The 25,509-nt window shown below is 42.4% G+C and overlaps 1 protein-coding gene across 14 annotated transcripts in view; it reads left to right on the forward strand.

Annotated features, from left to right (window-relative positions):
* NCKAP5 (NCK associated protein 5) overlaps window positions 1-25,509 on the forward strand; it is a 974,611-nt gene that overhangs the window by 903,910 nt on the left and 45,192 nt on the right. For 11 of the 14 annotated variants that reach the window (XM_032411698.1, XM_032411742.1, XM_032411716.1 and 8 more), the window contains 2 exons: window positions 15,005-15,319; window positions 17,967-18,103. In XM_032411698.1, coding sequence (XP_032267589.1) covers window positions 15,005-15,319; window positions 17,967-18,103 — 452 coding nt within the window. Of the gene's footprint in view, window positions 1-15,004; window positions 15,320-17,966; window positions 18,104-21,118; window positions 24,341-25,509 lie in introns of those variants that run through there. The other 3 variants (XM_032411724.1, XM_032411732.1, XM_032411670.1) reach the window with 3 other exon arrangements.

Raw genomic sequence — 25,509 nt, forward strand, 5'->3', positions numbered from 1 at the left:
ATGTTGTTATGCTACGGAAAGATGAGGCATGATGAAGGTCAAATGCATCTCCACAGGGCACGTCCATTTAGTGGCTCTGGAGAGTCGGGCACATAGCCAGAGAATCCAGGGGTCTGTGCACCACTCCCTAAGCTAGAGAAGTACTGGCCTATATAGTCCCTGGCAGGCTCGATGATACTGGAGACCTCCACCCCTACTGGGAGGCAGGTTAATGAATAGAGTGAGCCTGAGCTTTGGAGTCAGACTGGCACTGTCAGGTGACCCTGTCTCCTCAAAGCTTTGCTTTCCTCCTCTGTCAAATGCGGATAATAGTCACTACTAGCCGGGAGAGTTGAAAGGATGAAGGAGTGAATAAAGCCCCTTGTGTGCTACCTGATCTGGGAGTAAGGAATAGCCCCAGTTGTGCTCCCTGGGGACTCCTGAAGACCCTTCCTTCCCAGCATCACATTCAGATTCCTCGAAGGAGAATTTGAGGTTATACCTGGGGAAAGCCCAGTTCCTCTGTTCAGCCATGTTCAATCAGGATTGCACTTTTGGATTCCAGTAAATCTTTATTGTCCGGCTGGGCATATAATACTTAGAATCAGGTATATTGAGGTATAATTCACATACAACAAAATATACCCTTTCTAAGTATACTGTTCCATGAGTTTTGATTAATGTATACAGCTGTGTAGCCCCTACCACAATCAAGACATAGAACATCTTCTGAGTGCCTGGCTGGCTCAGTCAGAAGACCTTGTGACTCTTGATCTTGGGGTCATGAGTTCGAGCCCCATGTTGACTATACTGATTACTTACTTACTTACATAAATAAATACATACATTTTTAAAAAAAGATATAGAACATTTTCATCACCCCAAAATATTCTCTTATGCTCCTTTACATGAAATCCACTTGTACCACTAGTCCCAGACAACCACCAATTTGTTTTTATCACTATAGGTATGCCTTTGCTAGAATTTAATGTAAAAGGAATCAATCATATAGTATTTGGGGTTTGCCTCTTTTAATTAGTGCAAATGCTTTTGAGAAACATCCACATTATATGTATTCACAGTTGTGTTTTTGTTTCTGTTTTTTTTATTACCAATTGGTATTTCATTGTCTGAATATACTATAATCTGTTTCTTTGTTCACTAGCCAGCAAACATTTTGGTCATTTCTAGTTTGAGCTATTATCACAAAGCTGCTCTTAACATGTGTGTAGGAGTCTTTGGGGGGACATATATGCTCTTTTCTCTTGGGCAAGGGTGTTATTCCTGGGTCACATGATGAGTGTATGTTTAACTTCACAAGAAACTACCAAACTGTTTTCCAAAGTAGTTTTACCGTTCTGTGATCCTATGACCAATGTATGAGAGTTCTTCCTGCTCCACATTCTGGTCAACATTTATTATTGTTGGTCTTTTTAGTTTTAGCCATTTTTATGGGAGTGTAGTAATATATCATTATGATTTTAATTTGCATCCCTCTAATGACTGATGATGTTGAACATCCTTTCCTATGTTTATTTGACATCCACATATCTTCTTTGGTGACATAGGCATTCAAAATTTTGCTCAATTTTGTACTGAACTGCTTGTTCTGTTATTATTGAGTTATAAGAGTTATTTTTATTATTTTCCTTTGTTCTTCCCTGATTAGCCTGGCATTGCCCAGGTGTCCAGAATCCATTTTGGCCTCACACCTAGGGTTGGGGTCTGGTTGGGGCCGCATCCAGGGCTAGGGTTACAGGTATAGTCCTCAAGACGTTAGGGACCAAGTCAATGGCAGGGCAGCATACTATCCTGAAAGATGAGTTGAGGGCTAGCTATAGGGTAAGGCTCGGGCTTCGGGTTTGGCCTCAGGGCCAACCCCTAGTGTTGCTGAGTTTCAGCTTTTGGACTAAAATCTTGGTCTCCTGCACCAGCCGGGGACTGCACGGGGCATGGTCTCCTCATGTGTTCCTGAACGATTAGTCTGGCATCGGTCAGGTGACCCAAACCCACTGCGCTCTCAGAACTAGGGTCCTGGCACAGTTATTTCCACAGCCAGGGCTAGGGTTAGGGTTACGGTCCGGGAGGTGGTTAAGAGTCAATTGGATGGCAGTGTGTACACCTGCCGTGGGACCCGAATTGAGGTTGAGCGATAGATAGGGTGAAGCTCAGGGTTTGGGATTGCTTTCTGGGACTAGGCTCTCTCTGTTGTCGAGGGTCATGTTTTTTGCTAGAATCCTGCTATCGGCTCCAGCGTGGGGACTGCCCATGGCGTGGCTTGTGCTTCTGTGTTCCTGGAGGGCTTGTCCGGCGCCGGACTTGAGTCCCCAGTCCGGTAGTGCTGCTGACTTAGCAGACGCGCCCAGGGAGGGCCAGAGCCATGCCTAGGGTTAGGGTGAGAATCTGGGAGATGGCCGGTCCCTGGCCGATGGTGGTGCGGAGAAGTGCCCCGGGAGCCGAGTGGAGGGCTAGCATTAGGATGAGCGTCTGGCTTCCGATTTGGCCTCAGGGAGATGCACCTTGTGTTCCCGAGGTGGAGGTTTTTCATCAGAATCGTGGTGTCCAGCACTATCCCAGGGGTTTCGATTCGCACGGTTTCCTTTGTTCTTCCCTGATTAGCCTTTTTTTCTGCCTTTTGTATTATTTTTTATGATTCCCCTTTATCACCACTTTCAGAGTATTAGCTGTACCCCTTAGTGATTGATCTAATGTTTAAATGTAGTCTAATTACCTCTTTACTTTAACACTATCTTAAATAATGTATCACAGTTTACTTTTGTATAACCTCTGCCATCCTTTATGCTATTGTTATATTTTATGTCTACATATGTTAGAAACCTTGCAATATACTCTTGCATTTGCTTTGGTTACTTATGTTTTAAAAAGATTAAAAAATAGAAATATATTTTTATATATATGTGTTTTATATATATATATTATTACAACCTATATTTACCATTTCTGGTTCTCTTTACATCCAGATTTATACCTGATATCCATTTTCTATCTGCCTGTGAAAATACACTTAATATTTCTTGCACTGAAACTCCTTTGGGAATAAGTTCTCTCAGCTCTTTTTTTTTTTTTTTAAGATTATTTATTTGAGAGAGAAAGAGGGCATGAGCAGAGGAGGGGCAGAGGGAGAGAGAGAGACAGAATCCTCAAGCAGACTCCCCACTGAATGAAGAGCCTGTTGCAGAGCTTGATCTTAGGACCCTGAGATCATGACCTAAGCCAGAATCAAGAGTCGGCCATTTAACCGACTGAGCCACCCAGGCACCCCTCAGCTCTTATTTGTTTTAAAAGTAATTCTTTATCAAAAACTAATGATGTAATGTATGGTGATTAACATAACAATAAAAAATTTTTAAAAATTTAAAAAATAAAAGTAATTCTTTTTTCTTTGATTTTTAAAATAATTGAAAAGTTGATTAATTGAAATTAATTTTATAAGGTTAATAGGTTCTGGGTTTTTTTTTCCACTCAGCACTTTAAAGATGTTCATCTACTCTCTTCTGGATTATGTAGTGCCTGACATAAAGTCTACGTCAGTTTTATCATTGTTCTTCTATAAAGTATCTTTATTCTCAGTTGCTTTTAGGATTTTTTTTTTTTAAGATTTTATTTATTTATTTGACAGAGAGAGACACAGCGAGAGAGGGAACACAAGCAGGAGGAGTGGGAGAGGGGGAAGCAGGCTTCCCGCTGAGCAAGGAGCCCGATACAGGGCTCGATCCCAGGACCCTGGGATCATGACCTGAGCCGAAGGCAGATGCCCAACGACTGAGCCACCAGGCGCCCCTAAGATTTGTTTTTATCATTGATGTTTAGCAACTTAATTATGATGTGCCTTAGTGGGTTTTCTCCATGTAGGTTCTGGTTGGAATTCATTGAGTCTCTTAGATTTGGGATTATAGTTTTTATTGAATATGGTACATTTTTGGTTATTCTGTCACATAATTTTTCTTCTCTTTTTTTTCCTTCTGGGAGCTCCAAGTATACATATTTAAATTATTTCATGTTGACTCCAAGTTCACTAATGCTCTGTTTATTCCTTTAAGTCTTTTTTCTCTATGTACTTTATTTTGGATTGTTTATATCCTAATGTCTTCAAATTCACTATTTTTTCCCTGCTATATCTGATATTTCTGCTGACCTGTTATCTGATATCACTGCTAATCTATTATTAATCCTATATAGTGTATTTTTTCTATTTAAATAGGATTTTTTCCTGTCTATAATTTTCATTTGGGTATTTTTATTATTCTAATATCTCTTAATGAAGTTCAAGTTTTACTTTATATCTTTGTACATATTTATAATATCTACAGTATTTTTTTAAAGATTTTATTTATTTGAGAGAGAGAGAGAGAGAGTGAGAGCAAGAGGGAACATGAGCTGGGGGAGAGGCAGTTGGAGAGGGAGAGGCAGACTCCCCGCTGAGCAGGGAGCCTGATGCGGGGCTCCATCTCAGGACCCTGAGATCATGACCTGAGTCGAAAGCAGATGCTTTACTGACTGAGCCACCCAGGTGCCCCCTATCTACAGTATTTTAAGGGTTCTTTGTTATAATTTCATTATCTCTCATTTCTTCTTCTGTTTCTATTGACTGATTTTTCTCCTGAAGATGGACCATATTTTCCTGTTTTTTTGCATGCCTAGTACTTTTTGACTGGATGTAAGAGATTAGAAATTTTATGTTGTTGAGTGCTGGATTTCAGGATTCCTATAAAAATTTTTGGACTTTGTTCTGGAGTGCTTTTAAAGTATTTGCAGATTAGTTTTATTTTTCAAGGCTTACTCTTTAGTTTTGTTCTGACAACTCCAGGGAAGCCTTTATTCTAGATAAAATTTTTCCTCCTTACTAAGGTTTGACCTTTCTTAGAACTCTACCCTATAGTCCACATATTAGAAAGCCTAGCCTCCCTGAATGGTGGAAACAAACTATTTTCAGCCTTTGTGAGCTCAAGAAATTATTTAACTTATTGCTTCATAGTAATTGTTTCTCTGACATCATGAATTTTACCTCAGGCATGTTCAGATTAGTATATAGCCAAAAACTATAGGCACACCTCTGCTATTATCTTTTCTTTCCAATATACAGCCCTGCATATTCTAGCAACTTTGATACCCGCCCCACCCCACCCCAAAAACACACATGCATATATTTATCTCTTCAATTCAACAGGATCTGCAGGCTCTATGTTCCTTCTCTCTGTGTTTCAGTCTAGAAACTGTCATTAGAAAGGTGACTGGGGAGATTGTAGGGCTCACCTCATTTGTTTCCCATGATTCTGAGGTCAAGTTCTCTGCTACCTACTGTTCAATATCTGAAAATAGTGTTTAACAGCATAGGTGTATTCCTGTTGCAGTTAATCCTTAATGGACAGAAGCAGAAATCTCTCTGTATTTTTGCCTATCTCCATATCCACTGGTCTGTTGGATTTCATTACTTCTTTATTATCTTCCTGTAAAGACAACCATGGAATATTGGTGAGTGGAGAGTAGCAGCTGAAATGGAAAGATAGGCTCACATCAACTTCAGCCTCCTCTTCACCCACATTTCAACTGCAGTCACATAAAAGAAAAATAAATGATCCTTAACTATTCACTTAAAATAGATTACCTTATAATAATTAAAATCCTGAACCAAGCAAGTAAGGCATGTTAGAGTGAATTAAAAAAAAAAGTTTAGGAGTGTGAAGACTTGGGCTTTTTTCCTTTCTGCATATAATTTAAAAAATCATTGAGACTGATTAAGTATAGAGACAAATGGAGAAAAACACCTATGAACTTTAAATTTTTATATTTCTGGAGGCTTTCTTTAAATATCTATAATTGCAGTAATATGAACAAACTAAAATAATTTGTAATTTTAGAGCATGTAAAAATTTAATATAAAAAAGTTAGGGTAATAATACATAGGCTGTATTGTAAACATGCCTAATAAATTCTTATCTGTTGCTAAGTTGATATATCTGAAGCTCCCCATGCTTCTCTGTTTTTATATACTTCTTGCCAAATCAAGCTGTTTTGAATCTCTTCCTGTAGCACCTTACCCCCAATTTATTTTCTTTCCTCCCTTCCCTCAGTTGCTTTATCAAAGCAGATGTTATCCAGGCAGGTGAAATGGAGAGAAGAAGCAGTAGTCCATACAATTCAGAAAACCTGACATGGAGTAAAAAAGATTTAGAGAGATAAAATTACTCGTAATAGCCATCTATATCTATCAGATTCCCCAGATAATTGTTTAACTTATCACTTCCTTTTGGCAGGACAGGTAGAGATGGAGTGGATGCATGAGAGAAGGTAGATCATTGAACAGATAAAAGGATAACCCTTTAGGACAGACATGCTGTACTTTCTCTAAGGGGAAATCATGACTTATTAATTTGGAAATGTAATCTGAGAATGTTGTAAGTCTGTGAACAGAGGAGAATCAGTAAAATCATTTGTTTAGATCTTTAACATGCCTTTCATAAGCACCAGCCCAAAGTATTTGAAAAGAAGATAGAAATAAGTAGCTAAATGATAATTAGATTTAGGGAGGAAAAAAGTTGAGGATAGAGTAACTTTGTCATGGATAGAGAATGAGCAAGGATAACAGGAAACAAGATGGAGAGATAAGTTGACATTTCTTCACATACAAAAATGGTGATCATAGATCAGGGCTGGAGCCATTGTGATTCTACATTTTTATGGTACTCCAGCAAGTTTTGCTAATGAGAGTACAGTGTCGTGTTTTATCTTGTTGTTTAAGTTAGAAAAATATCAAAGTAAAAAAGACAAGACTTGACATATGGATAGGAAAGTAGTCAAAGGGTAGTCATTGCTTTGTGGGGAGTTGGGAGGGATATGTGTGCATGCTCATCATCAAGGACTTTTTGACCTAAAGCGACAACTCCCAAAATAAGATGTAGGAGTCTGGGATCCAAGGCTGTTCCTAGATCAGCTGACCAATTCAAACAAGTGCTGGCTATTAAACCACACTGGTCACATTAGACTACTCTTCTGTATCACAGTAAATATTGCATACAAGTCTGGGCATTGTTTTACACGACAAGCATAGTAGCATAACATGACATGAAGGAATTATATGAAGATCTCAAGATTTTTCAGTCTGGAGGGATAAGAGAATAGAGATAATTATTAACATTTGTGAAATCAAGAAGGGTTCAGAAAGTGCATAACGAATCCCAAAATTCTAGACCGAGAGTCACCCTCAGAACCTAAGAAGAGGTTGTTCCAGTATCATTGATAGGAAGAAACACATCTTACAGCAAACTTAAGGAATTTCCCCCCCCTCAGGGGTTTTAGCAGCTGGATATGTAAATAAATTCAAGAAGTATTTCGATGAATTCATGGTCTACATGGGCATTTGACACACATTTCTCACCTTTTCCAGTTTGTATCCTTAAATCACATCCCAGCACAATATTTTATGTGATGCTACTATCAGACGCAGAGTATTTGTTCATCAGATACCAACCCAACCTAAGGTGGCACATCTTTTATATTGGTTTAAATAACTTGTCCTTCATCTTTACAAAGGAATTTCATGGTCTGCTTTTTCCTTTTAATTCTTTGTCATGTTACTTCCCTATGATTTTCTCATATTCATTCTCTGTGTAGCAGTGTACCAGACCCCCAATAACCAGGTCTTCCTTTATATCAGAGCACAGGGGACTGGAAAACAAGTTTACATTCTTCTATACACTTTTCAAGTCTCAGAAAGCTTAAATCCACTTGGAATTCAAAGACTGAGTATTCCCATGCACTCCAAAGCCATCAAATTGAATTTACTCTTCCAGAAGGTCATCTTAACGCCACAGCCAAAAGTACCCAGTGGTTGTGAATAAATAGCCAATATAGTCATTTTTGACTACTTTGAGGAAGCCACAGAGTAAACTTAGAATGTATAACCAAGATGTAATTGATGTGGCTTTGGCAACAGGCTTATTTTTTTTAGCTTGTTTCAGCCGTACAGATGAAGAGAAGGATGTGCAAATAAAGAGATCTGTTCTCCCATCTGTGGTTTAAGTTTCTGGTGCCAATACCACACGTAGCTTAAAGATGTTTAAGAACCTGGAGAGAAGTCATACGAAGACTTATTTATATGACCACTTGCATTAGAAGAAAGCATGCCAATTAATAATATGGCATGGGTATTAAGCACCCATACAAACACCCTTTCTGGCTGGTGAGTCATATTGGGTCCTCGTTGCATTTTTTGGCTGAAACTTGTAGATGTGATGAAAATGCTCAAAGTAAAAAAAAATTTGGATTTTAAAATTTTCTCTTTTCCTAGGATTTATTAGTGTTGAAGAGGAAAAAAAAAAAAATCCACGGTTACTGAAGTAGTTTGTTTGAACCTCTAAGAAAGGGCTGATCATTGCACACGAGTGAGTACAACTTTTTAGGATAGGTGAGCTGTACCTTTGCTAACTGAAAATCATGGCTTACTAATTTGCAAATGTCTCCCGAGAATGTAATAAATCTGTGAGCAAAGGAACATCAGTAAACATCATTCATTTAGGCTTTTTAAAAAGCTTTTCAGGGTGCCAGCTCCGAAATGGATTTCTTGAGAGAATGGACTCCATCTTTCCTATGCATGAGGCAGCTTGCCACCGACTCCCAAGTATTTTGCTCCGTATTCACAATTGCTTATTGATGATGACAATCAGCTAACCCCCAAAGAAATGGTTGCCAAAAGGTAATTGCTTAGGAAATAACCACAAGGTAGTTGTTCAGTGAAGTAGACCCCTGTGCTGCAGTAGAATACTAACCACGCAGATGGACGTTTGGTTTACCTTGGGCTCCATGACGGTGTATGTTAGGGACCCCCACCTTTCCCTGACAACCACTTGCGAAAACTTCCTGAGCCCCTGCTTTGTCACGAGCACTGTGCCAGGCTTATTACAAATGAGCTGTCATTGTACATGCTTAGAATAGTTTTCAAACCCTGTTGGCACACGGCCAGCAGCTAGCCACGCGGGTCTTCAAGCCTTGTCTTTCCAGCCTATTTTTTTTTAACTTCCTTCTTCTGAATATTCAGAGTAACTTAGAACTCAAGTCAGGTTTTCTCAAGCCTCTCCTATCCAATGATCTTTTTGGACAAATACATTAACACTACCCGGAGTTTGGGTTTACAGATTCAAGCGATCACGGATTTGTGCGATAGGATCTGTGAGAAAAAGTTTGAGACACTTTAATCCGTAGAAGAGAAGGTTGAGGGGAAAATCAACAGTATTTCCCAAACACTCAAAAATCATTGCTAATTCAGATTCCACCAACTTGGAAATTTATATTAACTGAAACAGTGCTGGAAATAAACTTTCCCCTTTGCAGCTATTTTTAAAGATAACAGTACTGTGTGAATAAATAATATAAAACAAATTTGGAACAATCCACTTGAGAGAACAAATTGTTTTAAAAGAGAGAAACTCACTGTTTTGCATAAATCCATGTAAGATGTGACCAAATAATCTCATCTACTCACTACAAATGGTTCTCGGGAACTGGACTCTGTAAGAGCTTAGTTCTTCTACTACTATGGGCACTGATGTTAAGTGGGGATGCCAGCACTCAGCATGGCATTGAGAATCCACAAGGATGAGGGCCATGGTGATGGTGCCATTCTGGCTTCTTCTAGACCTGAGACCTTCTGGCCAGTGATGCTTTGTGGGAAGTGGGTGGTGGGCAGGAAGACTGAGAAAGACACCAAAACACCATTCCAGGAGCTGTCCTCGTCTTGGTCACAGACCAGTGCTCTAAGGGCTTGGAAGTATTAAGAAATTGGTCCTTAAAATATTCAATAATTCTGAATGATCTTATCCCTCCAGCTATCTGAATTAATGAAGTCTGACCGTATGTGAAAAATAGCTCTACAGAAGAAGGAAGTCAGCTATTTTCTTTTGTTGCCAGAGTCAGAACAAAGGCAGCAGATTGGGATTTCAAAAGGAAAGCTTCATATTCAATTTGATTTCAGGAAGCATTTTCTAAAGACTAGAGCTGTTTTTTTCTCCACCTGTTCTTTTCATTATACTCAATGAGAACTGACTATATGTCAGGCGCTGTGCTGAGTATTCGTGATGGAGAGTAAATCAGTTCCTCGATCAGCCTACAGTTATGATCAGTTCTATCAGCACATAATCACCATATTGTTGAAAAAGGACAATATAGAATCAGGAATGGACTTATATGGGAATATTGAGTAGATAAATAAAATCCAGTCTGCCCCCAGGATGCCTACAGTCTAAGAACATTTGTTTAGAGAATTGTGCTCTTTTCTGAATGATAGCTGTGTGTCTGTTCCAGGCATCATGCTATGTTTATTAGGTGCTATGTTTCTAGTCCTCAAAGCACCCCCAGGATGAAGGCTGTATGCTCTTAATTTTCAGATGAAACTAAAACCACGTGCCGAGACCCCTGGTACAGGGAGCATAAGTGCTAATGCTCATTGGCAAACTGAGTGGGGATTTTTATACTGTGCACCCTAAGTTAACAGCTGACAAATCCCCAGTGGAAATGTTTCTCCAGAACTTCTTTTCTGCCACCATCCCATGCAAAACTTCACCCTTTTTGGCTACTCATCCACTCCTGGGCTGCTCATCTCCCTCTTAGGCACAGTAACTTCCGTCTGTACTGAAGCTTCGAGGCCAGACAATATTCCTCATCCAAGCATGCTGAGAATTTTCCCAAAAAAGGAGGGGGTCTTCTAAGAGACCATGAAAGTATCCATCTCCTTGCCTGCTGGAGATCTGCAAAGTGATGCATTTGAGGTGTGAGTAAAAGATCCTGAGTCCGTCCTATAAGAAAGAGATTCCCTGCCATTCTGCTGCTGATGCCCTGAATGGATCCCAGGGTGGGTGCTAGGATGTGGAGCCCTCGGCTCTCAAGTAACCAGTGTTTGCCTCAGTGAGCTACATATTTTCTGTGTGCCATGACTTTAAAGGACTGGGAAGCACCGCTATGAGTCATCCAATGAAACGTCTAGGGCTTGTCTGTGCCAGTAAGTGAGAGAACTTAACCTTGAGAGTGAGAGAGAGAGAGAAGGCAAATGGGACAATGAGAAGTAGGTGGGAGGAGATGTGTTTGGTGACCTTGGAAGATGAAACCCGCTGGTCCATCCAGAGACCCAACCCTTGAACTCATTAGCAAGGCCCTGTTGGCAGCTATTCTCACGGCCACAAATGTGAACTTATACTTGTCAAGATCAAGACTGTCAATTCATTCGAGATGCAAGGTCAGCTTGCCACTTGGAACTTTGTTCCTATCACAGCCATTTAATTACTTTGTGAGTTCTTAGAATTCTCTGAGGAAAAAAAAAAAAAAAAGCTGGCTTCAGAAATACAATATCTAACACTTTTTCAGGTTACAGTATTTTTATGAACTGTGAGAAACTTACAGCACCTTAAAGAAACTACATAAAGAAGGTGTCAGCATTTTCAATATAAACTCCATTTCCAAAGGTTTATGCATTCTGGAGAAATTTGCTTGAGGGTGAAACTTGGCATATGGCGCCTGAGTCCCTGACTGTCTACATCTCATTTCATAGGTACTTACAAATGAGTTCTTCAAATTCACTACATTTGGCACCTGTAATTTTTAGAAATAAAAAAATGGCTTTAATAGCAGGTGGTTTGTGAGTTTAGTGTTAAGAGCACAGACTTCTCAGAACTCAGGAATACCAAAAGTCCTGCTTTATAGAATCTGGTAGGACAATATTATAAAAGGAAAGAAGGGAAAGGAAAATAATTTAAGGGGACAGAAATCAGAAAATGTCAGTATTTTCAGAAGGGTACTGTCCTTAGCCTGCCTTCATCATTTTTCCTACCCTAGACCTCTCCTAGCCCTATTTCCTACCTTGTATTATAGACTAAGCCAGCACATACAGGGCTTTGGGGGCTGGGACTTTTCCCCAGTAAATCACTGAAAAGGCAGCCAAGAATCTCATTTTGCTTTTTGAGTCTTCATTTGAGGGGACTGGATTCAGTGCTCTCTGAGCCATCAAATACTCAGAGGGGAAAGAGTTCTTAGACAAAGCCAGAAAAACTGCCCATGGAGGCAGTGCCTATCGCCTAGTCCAGAGAGCTGCGATTAATGCCAGAGAACCTTGGCATGGAAGTTTACGGATCAGTTGAAGAGGGCAGAGGGAAGTGATACTGAGCAGTCATGGTCCTCAGAAACCATGCAGATCAGGATGTGCAGGCATCCTGCATGGGGGCAGCAACCATGCAAATACAGGGAACATTAACAGTAGACTCACACCTCAGGATGGGGAGTGTGGGAGCCAGCTAGAGTTCAGGCGCCTGTTCAATTCCAAAGGAGAAGCTGAGTGCCTTGCCTAGGAGCAGGATGGGGTGGGGGGGCATTCTGTGAGCTTTCTGTTCACAACGCTGCCTCAATGGCTATTAACTGAGTGGACCCCACTTCTGGATTTATCTGTACTTTTGGGAAGGATCAGGATAGTTTGATGGTTAAGAGGTTGGTCTTTGTAGTTAAGCCTGACTGGATTCAAATCCAAGCTCTTTATCTATACAGCACATGGCCTTGGGCAAGTTACTTAACACTTTTGAGCTAGGGTTCCTCATTTGTAGATGGTGATGATAGTTCTTACTTTGTAAGGTCTTGAAGATGAAGCCATAACACCAAGAAAGGAGTGAAGTCCTAGTGGCTGCAATAAGCAGCCAAACTTGATGATTCGTATCCACAAAAGGGAAAGAGCTCCCCATGTCTTATCCTGGCGAGCATGCTTTAGTTGGGGGCTACGCAATCCTGAAGGTGCTGGGAGTAAGTTAGCACAGGAGGCAGCCTGGGGCATGTGGGGACTAACACATCTCAGCTGTTACAGCCTGAGTCAGCTTCCCGTTGCCAAACACTGGGTCAGTTCTGATGAAGACCCAGTTGCTCCTGGGTGAGACCGAAGTACTTCAGCCTCTTAGAATTGCTCCAAGTACAACACATGGACATGCTAACTCTGAGGGGTTTTGTATTTCTAGGCTAAAATGAAGAAAAGACCTTGAAATCTGAATAGCACGGTCTTTCTTCTGGAACTTTTCTGGCAATGCCTCCCCATGCAAAGAACTGCTCCTTTCTCAAAAAGGCCCTTCTGTAACAATCAGGTCCCCTTAATTGAGGAGGAAATGAATAGAGAAGGTAATGAACCATCTTTGAAGCTGGTTGAGAGTAAAGCTGGCCAGGTGGAGGCCTTGAAATGAATGGAGCTAAGGCTTGGCCATCGTGATCCTGAAAAAGAAAAGCCCACCCCAGGCCATCACCATATGAATCAGGGCCCGGCAGTCCCTGACCAGTGTCTGAGATCCCATGGTGTATGAGGCGGCTAAATGAGAGAGGGTATCTGCATCTTCCCACTAAATACCCCTTTGAAAATGGAAGCTGCTTCTTTGATAGGGACTTCGTCTCCCTAGTGCCTCCAAAACCAGCACCAAACCTACTAGAACCTGTAACAGCAAAGTCTGTCCGCAGCCCTACCCCCACCCCCCTTTTTTTTTACCTTAGTGTTAGGAAATTCCCAGAATTCTACTACTCACTTGCAGCAAAGCGGTTTTGAGGAAGAGGGTAGGGAATGGACAGGTTGGGGAATTCTGATACTAATTGCTCAGCACCAAATGAGATTGTGTAAGGAAGGCACTTATGGATAAACTATCCGCCTACCAGGTACCTGCTAATATCTGATAAATACGCGAAACATTTTGCATATGTCACTGTTCATTATTTAACTCTTTCAGCTACCTTTCACAGTATGCTCAGTAGCGTTCTAAATTCTAGAGATTGGATGGCGAACATATTTCTATCCTCACAGCTATCCCGTAAGGAACCTGAGACCTGCAGAGGCTGAGAATCCTGTGTCGGGGTTCGTACAATAGCTATTGGCAGTTCCCGCTTTCCAAGCCATCGTTCCATAAAGCACCACTAAAACGTCAGCTGTTGAGCCTCTTGATGCAAAGATTCTGCCGTATTCTGTTATGTTCGCCACCATGCCCAACAGGGTACTAAGTCTCACTTCGTCTTAGAACCATAAGCTGCTGATACAAACTTTACCAAGGATGTTTTATTCTAGGATTATCATATAAACAGGAGACTTTGGGGGTGACAAGCCGATCTTGGAAGTTGTCTCGTTGGCTTGGATAAACCATACCACCATTTCAGAAATCAAATATGCAATAATTTTTGCAGATGTGTATTTTTGTCTGTATTTAATGTTTCTTAAAGATGAGACACAGCAGAATATGTTACACATGTGTGGTGAAATCAACTCGATTTGTTTTAGAGAATAATAGTTTTAGGGATACCTGGGAGTGACAAGAAATCCAACAGGTACTGATGGGTTGTGTCACTGCGTGAAGTGAGAGGGAAAGAGGCAGTGGCTCTGTAGTCTTCTCAATAAATTGACTTCAAATGGCAGTTGGGTCAAATGAAGCCCACATGATAAAGTGATAGTATCATAGGTAAAGGACCTTTTGGGATGACCTTATAGCGTGTGAATTACTTGCCCTTGCAATTAAATTGAGAGGCCAGAGACTTAGTTAACTGTCAAGTGGACGATAATTCATGTAAGAGATGCATAATTACCTTTGTTAGGACATCACTTCAATGTGTTATGTGTGCTTATTACTCATCGTATTTCAGTTAATAAATTTCACCTAATTGGTTGAAGTCATATGATTCCCAATTGAAATAATGGTGACCAAAAATAATTTTGGGTCTCTAATGACTGTTTTGTTTCGTTTTTTCTGTGATAACTCTAGAGAGCCATCCAGGGTATAAGTACATGCGATTCTTAATGCCAGTAAGGGCTGTCTTACCTCATATTATGTGAAGGGAATATTTCCATGTTCAACTAAATGTCTGTTTGATGCCACTCACTGGAAATTTACTACCCCATTAATAGTATTTCTTCCTTCTAGAGATCCCCCTTCCTCCAGATCAGATACAAATCCTCACGATCATTTTATCCTTTTATGTGAGCCTTCTCTAATCCTCACTATGTTATTCTGTCTAGAATCCAACTGCCTGATGAGGACACTGGACAGTGGGATTGGAACCTTCCCACTCCCAGACTCGGGAAATCGCTCCACAGGGCGCTACATATGCCACCCAGACTCCCCAGAGGACACTGAGCCCAGCCTGTCTCTCCAGCCAGCACTTTGTGCAGCTTCTTCCATCAGAGCTCAGACCCTTGAACGAGAAGTGCCTTCCTCTGCAGACAGCCATGCCTCTGCAGATAACACCATCGTTCATTCCACATCGGACCCCATCATGACCGCCAGGGGCATGCGGCCTCTTGAAAGTCGCCTCCCCAAACCAGCCTCCTCAGGTAAAATGCCTATGACTGTCCAAATTAGATTGTTTCCACACCAAAATAATGCACTTGCTGACAACAAATGGAAAACAAGCAGCAGAAAAGATTTCCACCAGGAGGTCAGTCAGTGACCTCTGCCCGATGGGAATGTGGATGCGTGAAAATCCCTGTACGTCCTCGAACAAAAAGTAAAAAGACCTGTGTTAAACATCATCTACTCTTAGTGTTATGGCACGGGATATACACACACGTAAAGGAAACAAGCACGTAAGCACAGGTATATGGACATATATATTGATGAAGAAAAAAAACACACAACATGCACATAGGATTTTATCTTTTAAAACCTAACTCTGAATATAGACCTGTTTAGGCCCGAGACATAAATTTAGCTGAAATGTTGTTTGCCCTCTAACCAGAAATGTCGGTCTTCTGACATGTTCCTATCCTGCTCAAATATATTTATATGTTGAACTATAAAAAACTTAGTTTGATATATCAGCTGTAGATTGTGCATTAAATGCAATAGAGTGGAATGAGCCTCCTCGCTGAGATGCACCACCCTTCGTCACAGTCAATTGAAACAAGCTTCCATGATTAAAGATAGGACTAGGCTAAGGGTCCAAGTTTTTCCATTGTTCCCTCAAGATTAAAAATATTTATTGCAGTGCAGGATGACACTAAATAATTTTTAACTTGCATGGCTTAGGTTGCATTTATGACATGCGTAAGTATCTGAACTAGAACTCTAAAGACTCTCTTTTATGATTTGATGACTAGAAAGGAGCCACAAGTAGAAATTATACTGTCGGCTTTTGAGAAATTAGAAAAAAAGACTTTTAATTAAATAGCTTCAAATAAATGTGATTGAGCTATTCTCAAGGCTGAGTTCTTATACAACAATACTAACTACCATGAATGTTTCATCACAAACTTCTGCTCATTCCAAGCCAAGGCTACATTTTAGAAGGCTGTAATGCATATTATTTTTTAAATAAATGCATTGTTAATTAATGACACAGCCTCCAGAGATTCAGGGGCGAAATCTTAGTTATAGATTATGTGCTCCATGCTTGAATAGTCACATGTGTGACCTCAATTCAGCGGCAGGCTGCTGAGTAGACTTCATGATTAAACACTGTCATTATAACAAATTGAATAGAAACCACAAGCCTTGAATTGCTTCATAAGAAGGGGATTGGAAGGAGATTGTTCTGATCTTGCTGCTAATATTCACCACACTGGTTTTGGAGGTTTGTGTCTTAATTAAATTGTCATGAAGGGATGTAAAAAAAAAAAAAAAAGAAGGAGTATACGGTAGAGAGTGAGGTCAACAGAACCACAGGGTATAATTTTGTCCCCCACCCCGCAGCTTCCGGTCTACCAAATGATAGCATCACTGCGGTCCAGACGCAGGTCTCCTTTTCCAAGGCTGTTCTTTTCTCTGTGGCCAACGGCGACTCACTGGAAAAATCAGGGAATGGAGGAATGGCTGGAACAAAAGGAAAATGAGGTCATTCCCACTTAGAGGAGTCCCTTCCTGTTTCATGCATGTATTTCAATTTTTTCACTTATCTGCATAATCAAAAATAGAAGTAACTGTACAAGTCTCACAGTGCTGGCGAAAATACAGTGACTTCTCTTCTGCTCACAAGCAAAATGCTGTTGAGAGGCTCTCACAGCATGTCCTGTTGGTAATCACTGAGGATGGAGGATAATAACAGCGATTCTCCTTTCTGGCAGGAGGAAGGAATTCTCTCTGCAGGTTAATCTACTATTAAGGGTAATGGGGGAACTTTCTTTAATCATTCCCTGCTAATTACACCCTTGCTACTCAGGGTGTGATCCATAGGCTAGCATCATTAGGATGGCCCGGGAGCTTTTCGGAAATGCAAAATCTCAGACCTGCACTCTAGACCTTCTGATTCAGAGGCTGCAATTTAACAAAAGCTAAGCTGATGCGTAGGCACATAAAAGCTTGAAAGTACTGCCCCGAAAGATCTTTAAGAGCACAGTTGCCCAGGGCACATTCTGAGTGCATTGGAAATGACCGTAATGGGTATTCTAGGAAAATAAGGGTTCCCTGCCCAAGTATGTTTGGGAAGGGCTTCTTCTTCTCCTTTTTTTTTTTTTAATTTTTCACTTTATTATCACAAGTTAAGCTCAAAAGAAGCATGGGGGAAAGATCTGCTTTTGAAATCAGGCAAGCTAACATTCTCAGAATATACTTACACTCTAAATATGAATCCTCAAAAAAGATCTGGAAAAGACTTTTCTCTCTAAATTTATAGTATTGTCTTCAGAATAGGGCATATTATTTAGGGCTTCCAGTTCTAATCCTTTCTTTGGACAGTATGACAATTTTCAATAGCACAATGGAGGTTCTGAGAAGTGCTCCCAAAACGAAACCTGTTTATCATTTGATGCTTAACACTGTTTGAGGAGTAATCGGTGTTTCCCAAAGGGTTTCCTCACTGACCCCTTCCTAACATGAAAAGTCTATCAACATTTTGTGGAAAAGTTTGCCTTCAGTGGAATACCCAGCTTTGACTGTATTTGGACTTTTTTAAATTATTTTTTAATGTCTCCCTCACTCCCCTCCCTAAACTTGTAAAGAGTGAAAGGAAGCAGATTATGACTTCATGTACATTTCCTCATTTAGGGAAAATCAATTCCCAAAAGCAGAATGAAGCAGAGCCAAGGCCCCAGACCTGCTCGTCATTTGAATATGCCGAAAACACAATCGCAAGCGAGCAGCTTCCAGACTGGGGGGGCGAAGACCCCACAGCTGAGACCCAGGTAAAGGGGGTGGCTGACAGGAGGGCACCCTCCACCTGTTGCTCCTGATGGTGAAAAATGACCTCCTTAAACCTTTTCACGAAAGGTTCAGTTTTTGAATCAAATTTGTCGTTCGCTCAGTGAATAAAAACAAAAGCCCAAGGCTCACCTTCTTCCCTGCATTGTAAAGGAACACCATGGGTCTCTGGGAGGAATTGAAATGCTTCCACAAATCTGTCCCTAGATTCTTGAGGCATGGATGCTCTGCCCAGATTAGACGTTACAGAATGGGCACTCACTTTCCCAAGCCATAAGAGCACCACTGAGAATGATTTAATGATACTTTTTCATTATCTTATTCTTACTTTAACCTTTATACCTCGTTCCTATGAGACAGGTAAAGGAGGTATAATTATACCCCAGAGTAGTCACATGACTTGCCAGGGTCAATGAGACCTGCATCTCTTCAGCCTCTACTGTTTTTGCTATGAGATCTTCATCCACCCTGAGATGGCACACATAGGCTTCCTGCCATGTGATTGGACCTAGGAAGTTGCTCATGGCTCAGGGACATTTCTATCATCCCTTGGGGTTACTTGGTATTCCCTCCTGTGTCTCCTCCTATTTACCCCTTCCAGCTAGTTACCTAGGGCCATATTCAGCCTGTTCACTATTTCCCAACTTGTCCTGGGTGGGCCCCCTTCAGGCTCTTTCTTGGCACCTGGCAGTGAGAAGGGTGGGAAGAAGAACATATGGATCAATTACCAGAGCTTCCCCACCCTTCCTTAACTCTTCTCGCTCCTGCTGCCTTTGTCTCCTCCAGTCTTGGCCTTAGAAGCCCCCATTGCTATTTCTACTAGAGTTTCTACCAACTATGATGAGAAAATATCCAGATTAGCCCACATCCGGGGTCACCCACAACCAGTGGGGCCGAACCTTCTTTCAGCCTTTAGCATCTCAGTATGGAGCCATAGACAAGTAGGGAAAGAAATTCTCGAGGCCCACAGCCTCACTTTACAGCAGAGAACACAACTCCGAGAGATGCTGGATCATATTCAGCGTCCTTACTCAGGAGTCGGGACTAGAACTCAGCCCTCTGAATTCCATGTCTGACACTCAGAATGGCAGCCTCTATCAGACAGGAGCCTAAGAGGCAAAAGAGTAAACCAGTATAGTCTATCAGGCCTTAATTTAGACATAAAAATGTTAAGACTCCTCCAAAGCAGTGGTTCCCAAACATGAGTGGGCATCAGAACCACCCAGAGGGCTACACATCCATGCATGCCATGTCCGATTTTGTACTGATGAGTTGAGGTCCAAACATTTCGAACAAATTCCCAGGTGATGCCAATGCTGCTGGGCCGTGGAAAATACTTTGAGAAGCACTGTTCCAAGGACTCTTTGCTTGCTTTAGGAACTGGAGAGTTGAGAAAACCCTAAAGACACCTGGAGTCAGAGGGGAAATCGTTCAAAAACAACAGGTCATGACTGTGGCAAAGGGGTTCAGGCAAATCCAAGAAAGTAAAAATAATAATAATAACAACAACAACAGCTGAATGCTGGCCAGGTGAGGGCTGTTCCACTACATGTGATGGTAAGACACTCCTCACCCGACATACACGCCCAGCAGCAAAGACCCCTCTCTGGGGTTCTCTCTCTCATCACTGCCCCAGCTCTGCCCACTGGAAAGCTCTCTCTGATTTGAGAGGGTCACCGCTGTGGCTTGGAACTTAGAAGCCTACTTTGCTGACGGCCAGGGGGAAAAAGTTGGAAGCAAAAGTTAGCTTACATTTCTAGCACCCAGCACAGTGCCTGGTTCCATTAACGTTTGTTGAACGGAGGGGTGAAAAAATTCATCTCCTACTGCAGAAAGTGTTCCTGGGGCCGTACTGGAACTCTAGACGTGGGGCTCCCCAAGCAGCCCAGCCTGGAGACTCATCATCCTTCATGGACATCATCCTTGCTGGACTACCAGTATCCTGCGTATTGAACTCGCTACCCCCAGAGCCTAGCACTCCTCTTAGCAGAGAATAGGCACTCGATAAGCATTTGTTGAATGGGTGAATGGATGAGTCAACGAATAAAGGAATAAAGGACTACATAGCTGCTTGAACTTATAACTCCAGATGAGGGGTTTACATCCTAAAATGTGTTTTTATAATTTCTAACCGAATGACACCCTCCCAAACAGACTTTAGAGACCCATCCCCTATACATCTGTACCTGAACCATCTGGGATGGGTGGGGAATAATAGGCTCTAACACGGTAGCCTGCAAACCTAAAAGACGTTCTTTTATAATTCTATACACAGAATTGCAATGTTAGTTCCAGTATTCTGATTCTGTGCACAAAGTGGGGGGAGGGGGGTGGGGACTGTTTATACAGCATCGACCACCTCAGCAATTCCTGACAGGGCCTTATTGCCACACCAGTGACGACTCGAGGGTCAGGCTGTGTGTACCTGTGAGCAAGAGGGGAGACGGAGTCCCTCAACCCATGAACTTTCAGATGATTCGAGGAGTATATTGGGTTAGCAATTGCGTACTTTCCTAAAGGCTCCTGGCCTTTCAAGGGATAGAAGGAAATCGTAAATTAGGCAAGCATTTCTTCTTTTGTTCTCAAGGTTGATTCTTTCCATACCCTCTGATACTTGAAAGCCAGTGATGAGATCAGTTAAACAAATAAGCCATTAGGCTTGGAACAGCAGCTCATAATAGGCACTTGAGAAAAATAAGACCCCATAAAGAAGTGTACAAAATGCAGATCAGGTAGCTGTGAGGACTTTCCTGTACCTGGGACAATGGCAGAGTGGTCAATGGCTTCATTAGCGCAGCCCTGCTTCTACAGCTCCGGTAATTGAGTAGACTGGGCCAGCTCCGAGAGAGGCAGATAGACAGGAAAAGCGGAGCTGTTCTTGGGGGTGGCGCAGTGGAATGGAATTCGGCCCGTGATGAACCGTGTCCCATCCTCTCAGGATGTTCTGCCCCATTTCGACTTGCGTGAATAATCTTAACGGTCTCGTATTACTTATTTAGGACAAGGTACCCAGAATGTGTGCGTACTCTGCTGGTGGTGGCAGTGATAGTGACAGTGACCTGGACTATGGAAATAATGGTTTTGGAGCTGGAAGGGGCAAGTTAGTGAAAGCAAGGAAGAGCACCACCCAAGGTAACTTAATGGGACACCTGGACATCTGGGGCTCCTCTCTCTCCCGGAAGCCGCTGATTTTGCCTTTCACTGTACTCTGCCTCCACCCTCACCCTTGACTTTACATCTTAGCCCCACATCTCTCCTGAGATCTAATTTTCTGGTGTGTATGGAAGATTGTCTATGCACATCAATTTGTTTCCTGGTATAATCTTCATGACATTTCAATGCAGTCTGTAAGGATTTTATTTCCAAATCTGGCATCTCCCAAAAAGTCTCCAATTGAGTTATCTCAGTAATGAAGGAATGATTAGAAAGATAACTTTGTTCTTAATTACATCCTCTGGCAAGTTAAATCGTCCGGTGAGCCACGGATGGAGCCTTCCAGGCTTTTTGCTAATATCGTGCTGTGTAGCTCTGCACCTGTGAGCCGTGCCGTTATGAACAGGTCTGTTTATGAAGTTCAAACTCACTCACTGTGTTTTCTTTTTGAATCAGAATTGGCAGCAGAAGAACCATCATCCCGAGGCATTTAAAAATGTGTATTTTCAGACAGCTTTTCTTTACAGCTACAGGGACAGATGAACCCCTGATACAAAATGGGATCTGGGGTCTACTTTCCTTCTAATCTACTCTGGATTGTCAGAAATATTTCAGTGATGCAATGCAGAATCATTTTGTTCATACTAATCGACTTTTTTTCAAATACTAATTTAGCACTTATATGATGAGAACAATGACTTTGGTTTTTTTTTAAAACAAGACTGATAAATTGCTTTAGGGAAAACCTAGCAACCATGTGTGTTTACAGTTTTCCAAGGGTCCTGGCATTGGGACATATGGGGGTAAGAAGAGCCATTAGCCCAAGCCTCCACTTTGTTCCTTGCTTCCTACAAGTTATCAGAGAAGCAGGACCAATGGTGAAACCATACAAAGGCTTACGAAGAAGAAAGTGATAAATACCCTTGGCACTGTAGTTAGGTTGGTGTCCCCATTGGCTCTCTCTGGTTTGTCGGTGCCCCTCTGGTTGTGACAAAGAAAGGGGGAGGGGAGGTGATGGTCACAGGACCGCCCAGTGAAGACACCTAGGGCCAGGCCAGTTGTTGGTCCAGTTCTTCCCTTGAACTTATTGTGGGTCCACAGTGGCTAATTTCACCTCATTGACCTTCAGCTGCTCCATCCAAGAGCGATTTTCAGGGCGCCTTCCAGCTCTAAAACTCCATTTATTTATTGAACAAATATTTATGGCAAGCCTCCTCTGGGCCAGCTTTCCCAGCAGTGAGTAACTAGACAAAATTCCCTGCTGGAGAGTAAACAACAGATATGATTAACTAGTAAATGTCTATCATTTGTTGAAAAGAGACGAGTGCTGTGGAAAAGACAAGGGGAAGCAGGGTAGGGTATGGGAGGGCAGGACTGCTGGTGGGGGGAGCGGGGTTGACATTTAAAAAAGTGGTCTTACCAAGTCTCACTGAGAAGGTGGTGTTTGAGATCGGAAGGAGGAGAGGGAGTGAACCGGGAGGATATCTGGGGGAAGAGCATGCTCAGCGGAGGGAACAGCCAGAGCAGAAGCCTGGAGGCAGGAGCAGCAGGACGCCAGTGTGGTTGTGGCCAGAGCAGTTTGGAAGGGGGAGGGCAGATGAGGTCAGACAGGTAAAAGGAGCCAGAGCTCATAAGGGCTCGCTCGCCATTCCGAGGACTTTGCTAGACATGCATGGGAGCCTTGGGATGACTTTGAGCAGAGAAGAGGCATAACCTAAGATGTTCCCAAAGGATCTCTCTGGCTCCCATGTTGTAAAAGACTGAAGGAGCCAGATCAGCCCCGAGGCTATTGTAGTCACCCAGGCAAGAGATGTTTAGTGGCTGGGGCAGGATGGTCTCGGTGAAAGGAGTGAGCAGCCCTCGCCAGTACCAGAGCCATGAGCCACATGTGGCCCATAAGCACTTGAAATGTGGCTAGTACAAGCAAGGAACAGAATTTTTAAATTTTATTTTCTCTGTTTTCTTAAGAGTTCTCACTTGGTCCATTCCCTTTTTTCTCTATTATGTTTTTATCTTAATTAAGTTCAACTTAAATATCAATAGCCACATGCAACATATACAACATGGAGTGAGAGTGGTCTGATTCCAGATCTAATTAAAAAGACAATACAACTTACTGACAGATTAGAGGGTGGGGGTAGAGGAAATAGCAGAGTCTAGGGTGGCTCCAAGGTTCAGGTCCTGGAAGGGACAGTGCTCTGCTGACTGAAATGGGGAAGGCTGAGGTTGGAGCTGGGGGAAGCATCTTGGACATGCTCAGTGTGAGCTACCTGTGGGGCAGGTGGAAATGTGGAGTAGGCATGGGCTGTGGGTGTCTGGAGCTCAGCAGATCAGGTCTGGTCTGGAAATGTAACTTTGAGTGTCAGCATGTAGAGGGTCCAGATGTGGTCAGGAGGGGAGGGAGTGTTGATAGAGAGAGAACCCCATCCTCCTGAGTTTACAGGTCAGGGAGAAAAGAAAGAGCCAGCAAAGGAGACTAAGCAGGAGCCAGCAGGAAGGGAGGAGGAGAGCCAGGGGAGCATGGTGTCTTAGGAGCTAGGTGAAGAAAGGTGTCGGGAGTGAAGGGGGAGTTCCGTGATTCCATACGTGGTTGGTTACTAAAAAGAGGGATACAATCTTCATCTTCAGTGGTCTGGTCTCTCCCTCTGGCAGTGAGTTTCCAGTGAGGGGGGTGGAAGGAAGGAATTGGCGAGGGGAAGAGGGATGGTCCAATGGCAATTTGAACACATCTTGAAAAAGGAAACAAGCCAAACTGTGTCAATGAACAAGTGCTGGAGTATGAAAGAACATACTTTAGGGTTCACATTTTAACATTGCTTTGTTCAAATGAGCCGTGCAAAGCAATCAGGAATAAACATTAGGGGAAGGCTAGGGAAGAACCTGGGGAACAGTGCCCTTGTTCCTTTAACTTTTCTTTTTGCTCTTTTTGCAAATGGCAGTGAGTCTTAGCCAGAGTTGTTTTCTTAATCTACTCACTTTGTTCATCCTATTCCTTCGAACCAGAGCAAATCCCTATTTGAGAGGAGGGGCTCCTTCCATTCCGTTACCATAGCCTCTGGGCAAATGGTGCTTCTTTGGAGGAATTCTTAATCTCAGGAAACAAACTGAGGGTTGCTGGAGCGATGGGGGGTGGGAGGGATGGGCTGGCTGGGTGATAGACATTGGGGAGGGTATGTGCTATGGTGAGCACTGTGAATTGTGTAAGACTGTTGAATCACAGATCTGTACCTCTGAAACAAATAATACATTATATGTTTAAAAAAAAAAAAGGAAAGGAAAATAGTAGGAAGGGTAAAATGAAGGGGGGGAATTGGAGGGGGAGACGAACCATGAGAGACTATGGACTCTGAGAAACAAGCTGGGGGTTCTAGAGGGGAGGGGGGTGAGGGGATGGGTTAGCCTGGTGATGGGTATTAAAGAGGGCATGTAGTGAATGGAGCACTGGGTGTTATACGCAAACAATGAATCATGGAACACTACATCAAAAACTAATGATGTAATGTATGGTGATTAACATAACATAATAAAATAAAATTTAAAAAAATGAAAGAAGCCAAGGGCTAGGTAGGCTAACTCTGGAAGCAGCACCACCAACGAGAAGATGCTTTTCCTCCAGCCAGGCACCTGCTTTTAATAGTGAACTGGCTAATAGTTTTTATGGTGAACTGGCTAATAGCTTCTTTTAATAGTGAACTGGCTAATAGCTCAGCCCTGGCCGATGAGAGTGCTGCCAGGAAGAAGGAATGTGTGCAGACAGCTGGTGTGGCTGTGGGTGCCTGCCGGCTTCCAACAAACCCTAGGAAGAGGCAGGTAGGGTGGACGCAGCAGCATGAACTTTATCAATGCTGGCAAAATGGATCCGAAAAGAAATAGAAATGATTCAGAGAAAAACACTACAAGGAGTACGTATCCTGGGTGTGTGGGTGACATGTCCTTCCCTGCCAGCCACCATTTTGCCTGGCTTTCATCACATGCACCTGTGAAAGTGATCCCCACCCCCCACCAGCTCCGTAACACGATTTTGTAATAGAGGTCTCCAACCTGCAGAATGGAATTGCTGGTAGATCTGGAAGCCTTATTGGATGTTCTCCAAGATAGTTGTCCTTTCTCAAACACTCCCTCTCTATCCCTGGCTCCTTGAAATTTCCTGCAGGTAGAGAAGGGCAGTTGATGGTGGCAATCTGTCCCTCCATGGGTTGTAGGAAATGCACAGTCAGGGACCTCTGCCTGTCACCCC

The sequence above is a fragment of the Phoca vitulina genome, unplaced genomic scaffold (assembly GCF_004348235.1).
Source record: "Phoca vitulina isolate PV1807 unplaced genomic scaffold, GSC_HSeal_1.0 scaffold1, whole genome shotgun sequence".
In the NCBI taxonomy this organism is placed as follows: domain Eukaryota; kingdom Metazoa; phylum Chordata; class Mammalia; order Carnivora; family Phocidae; genus Phoca; species Phoca vitulina.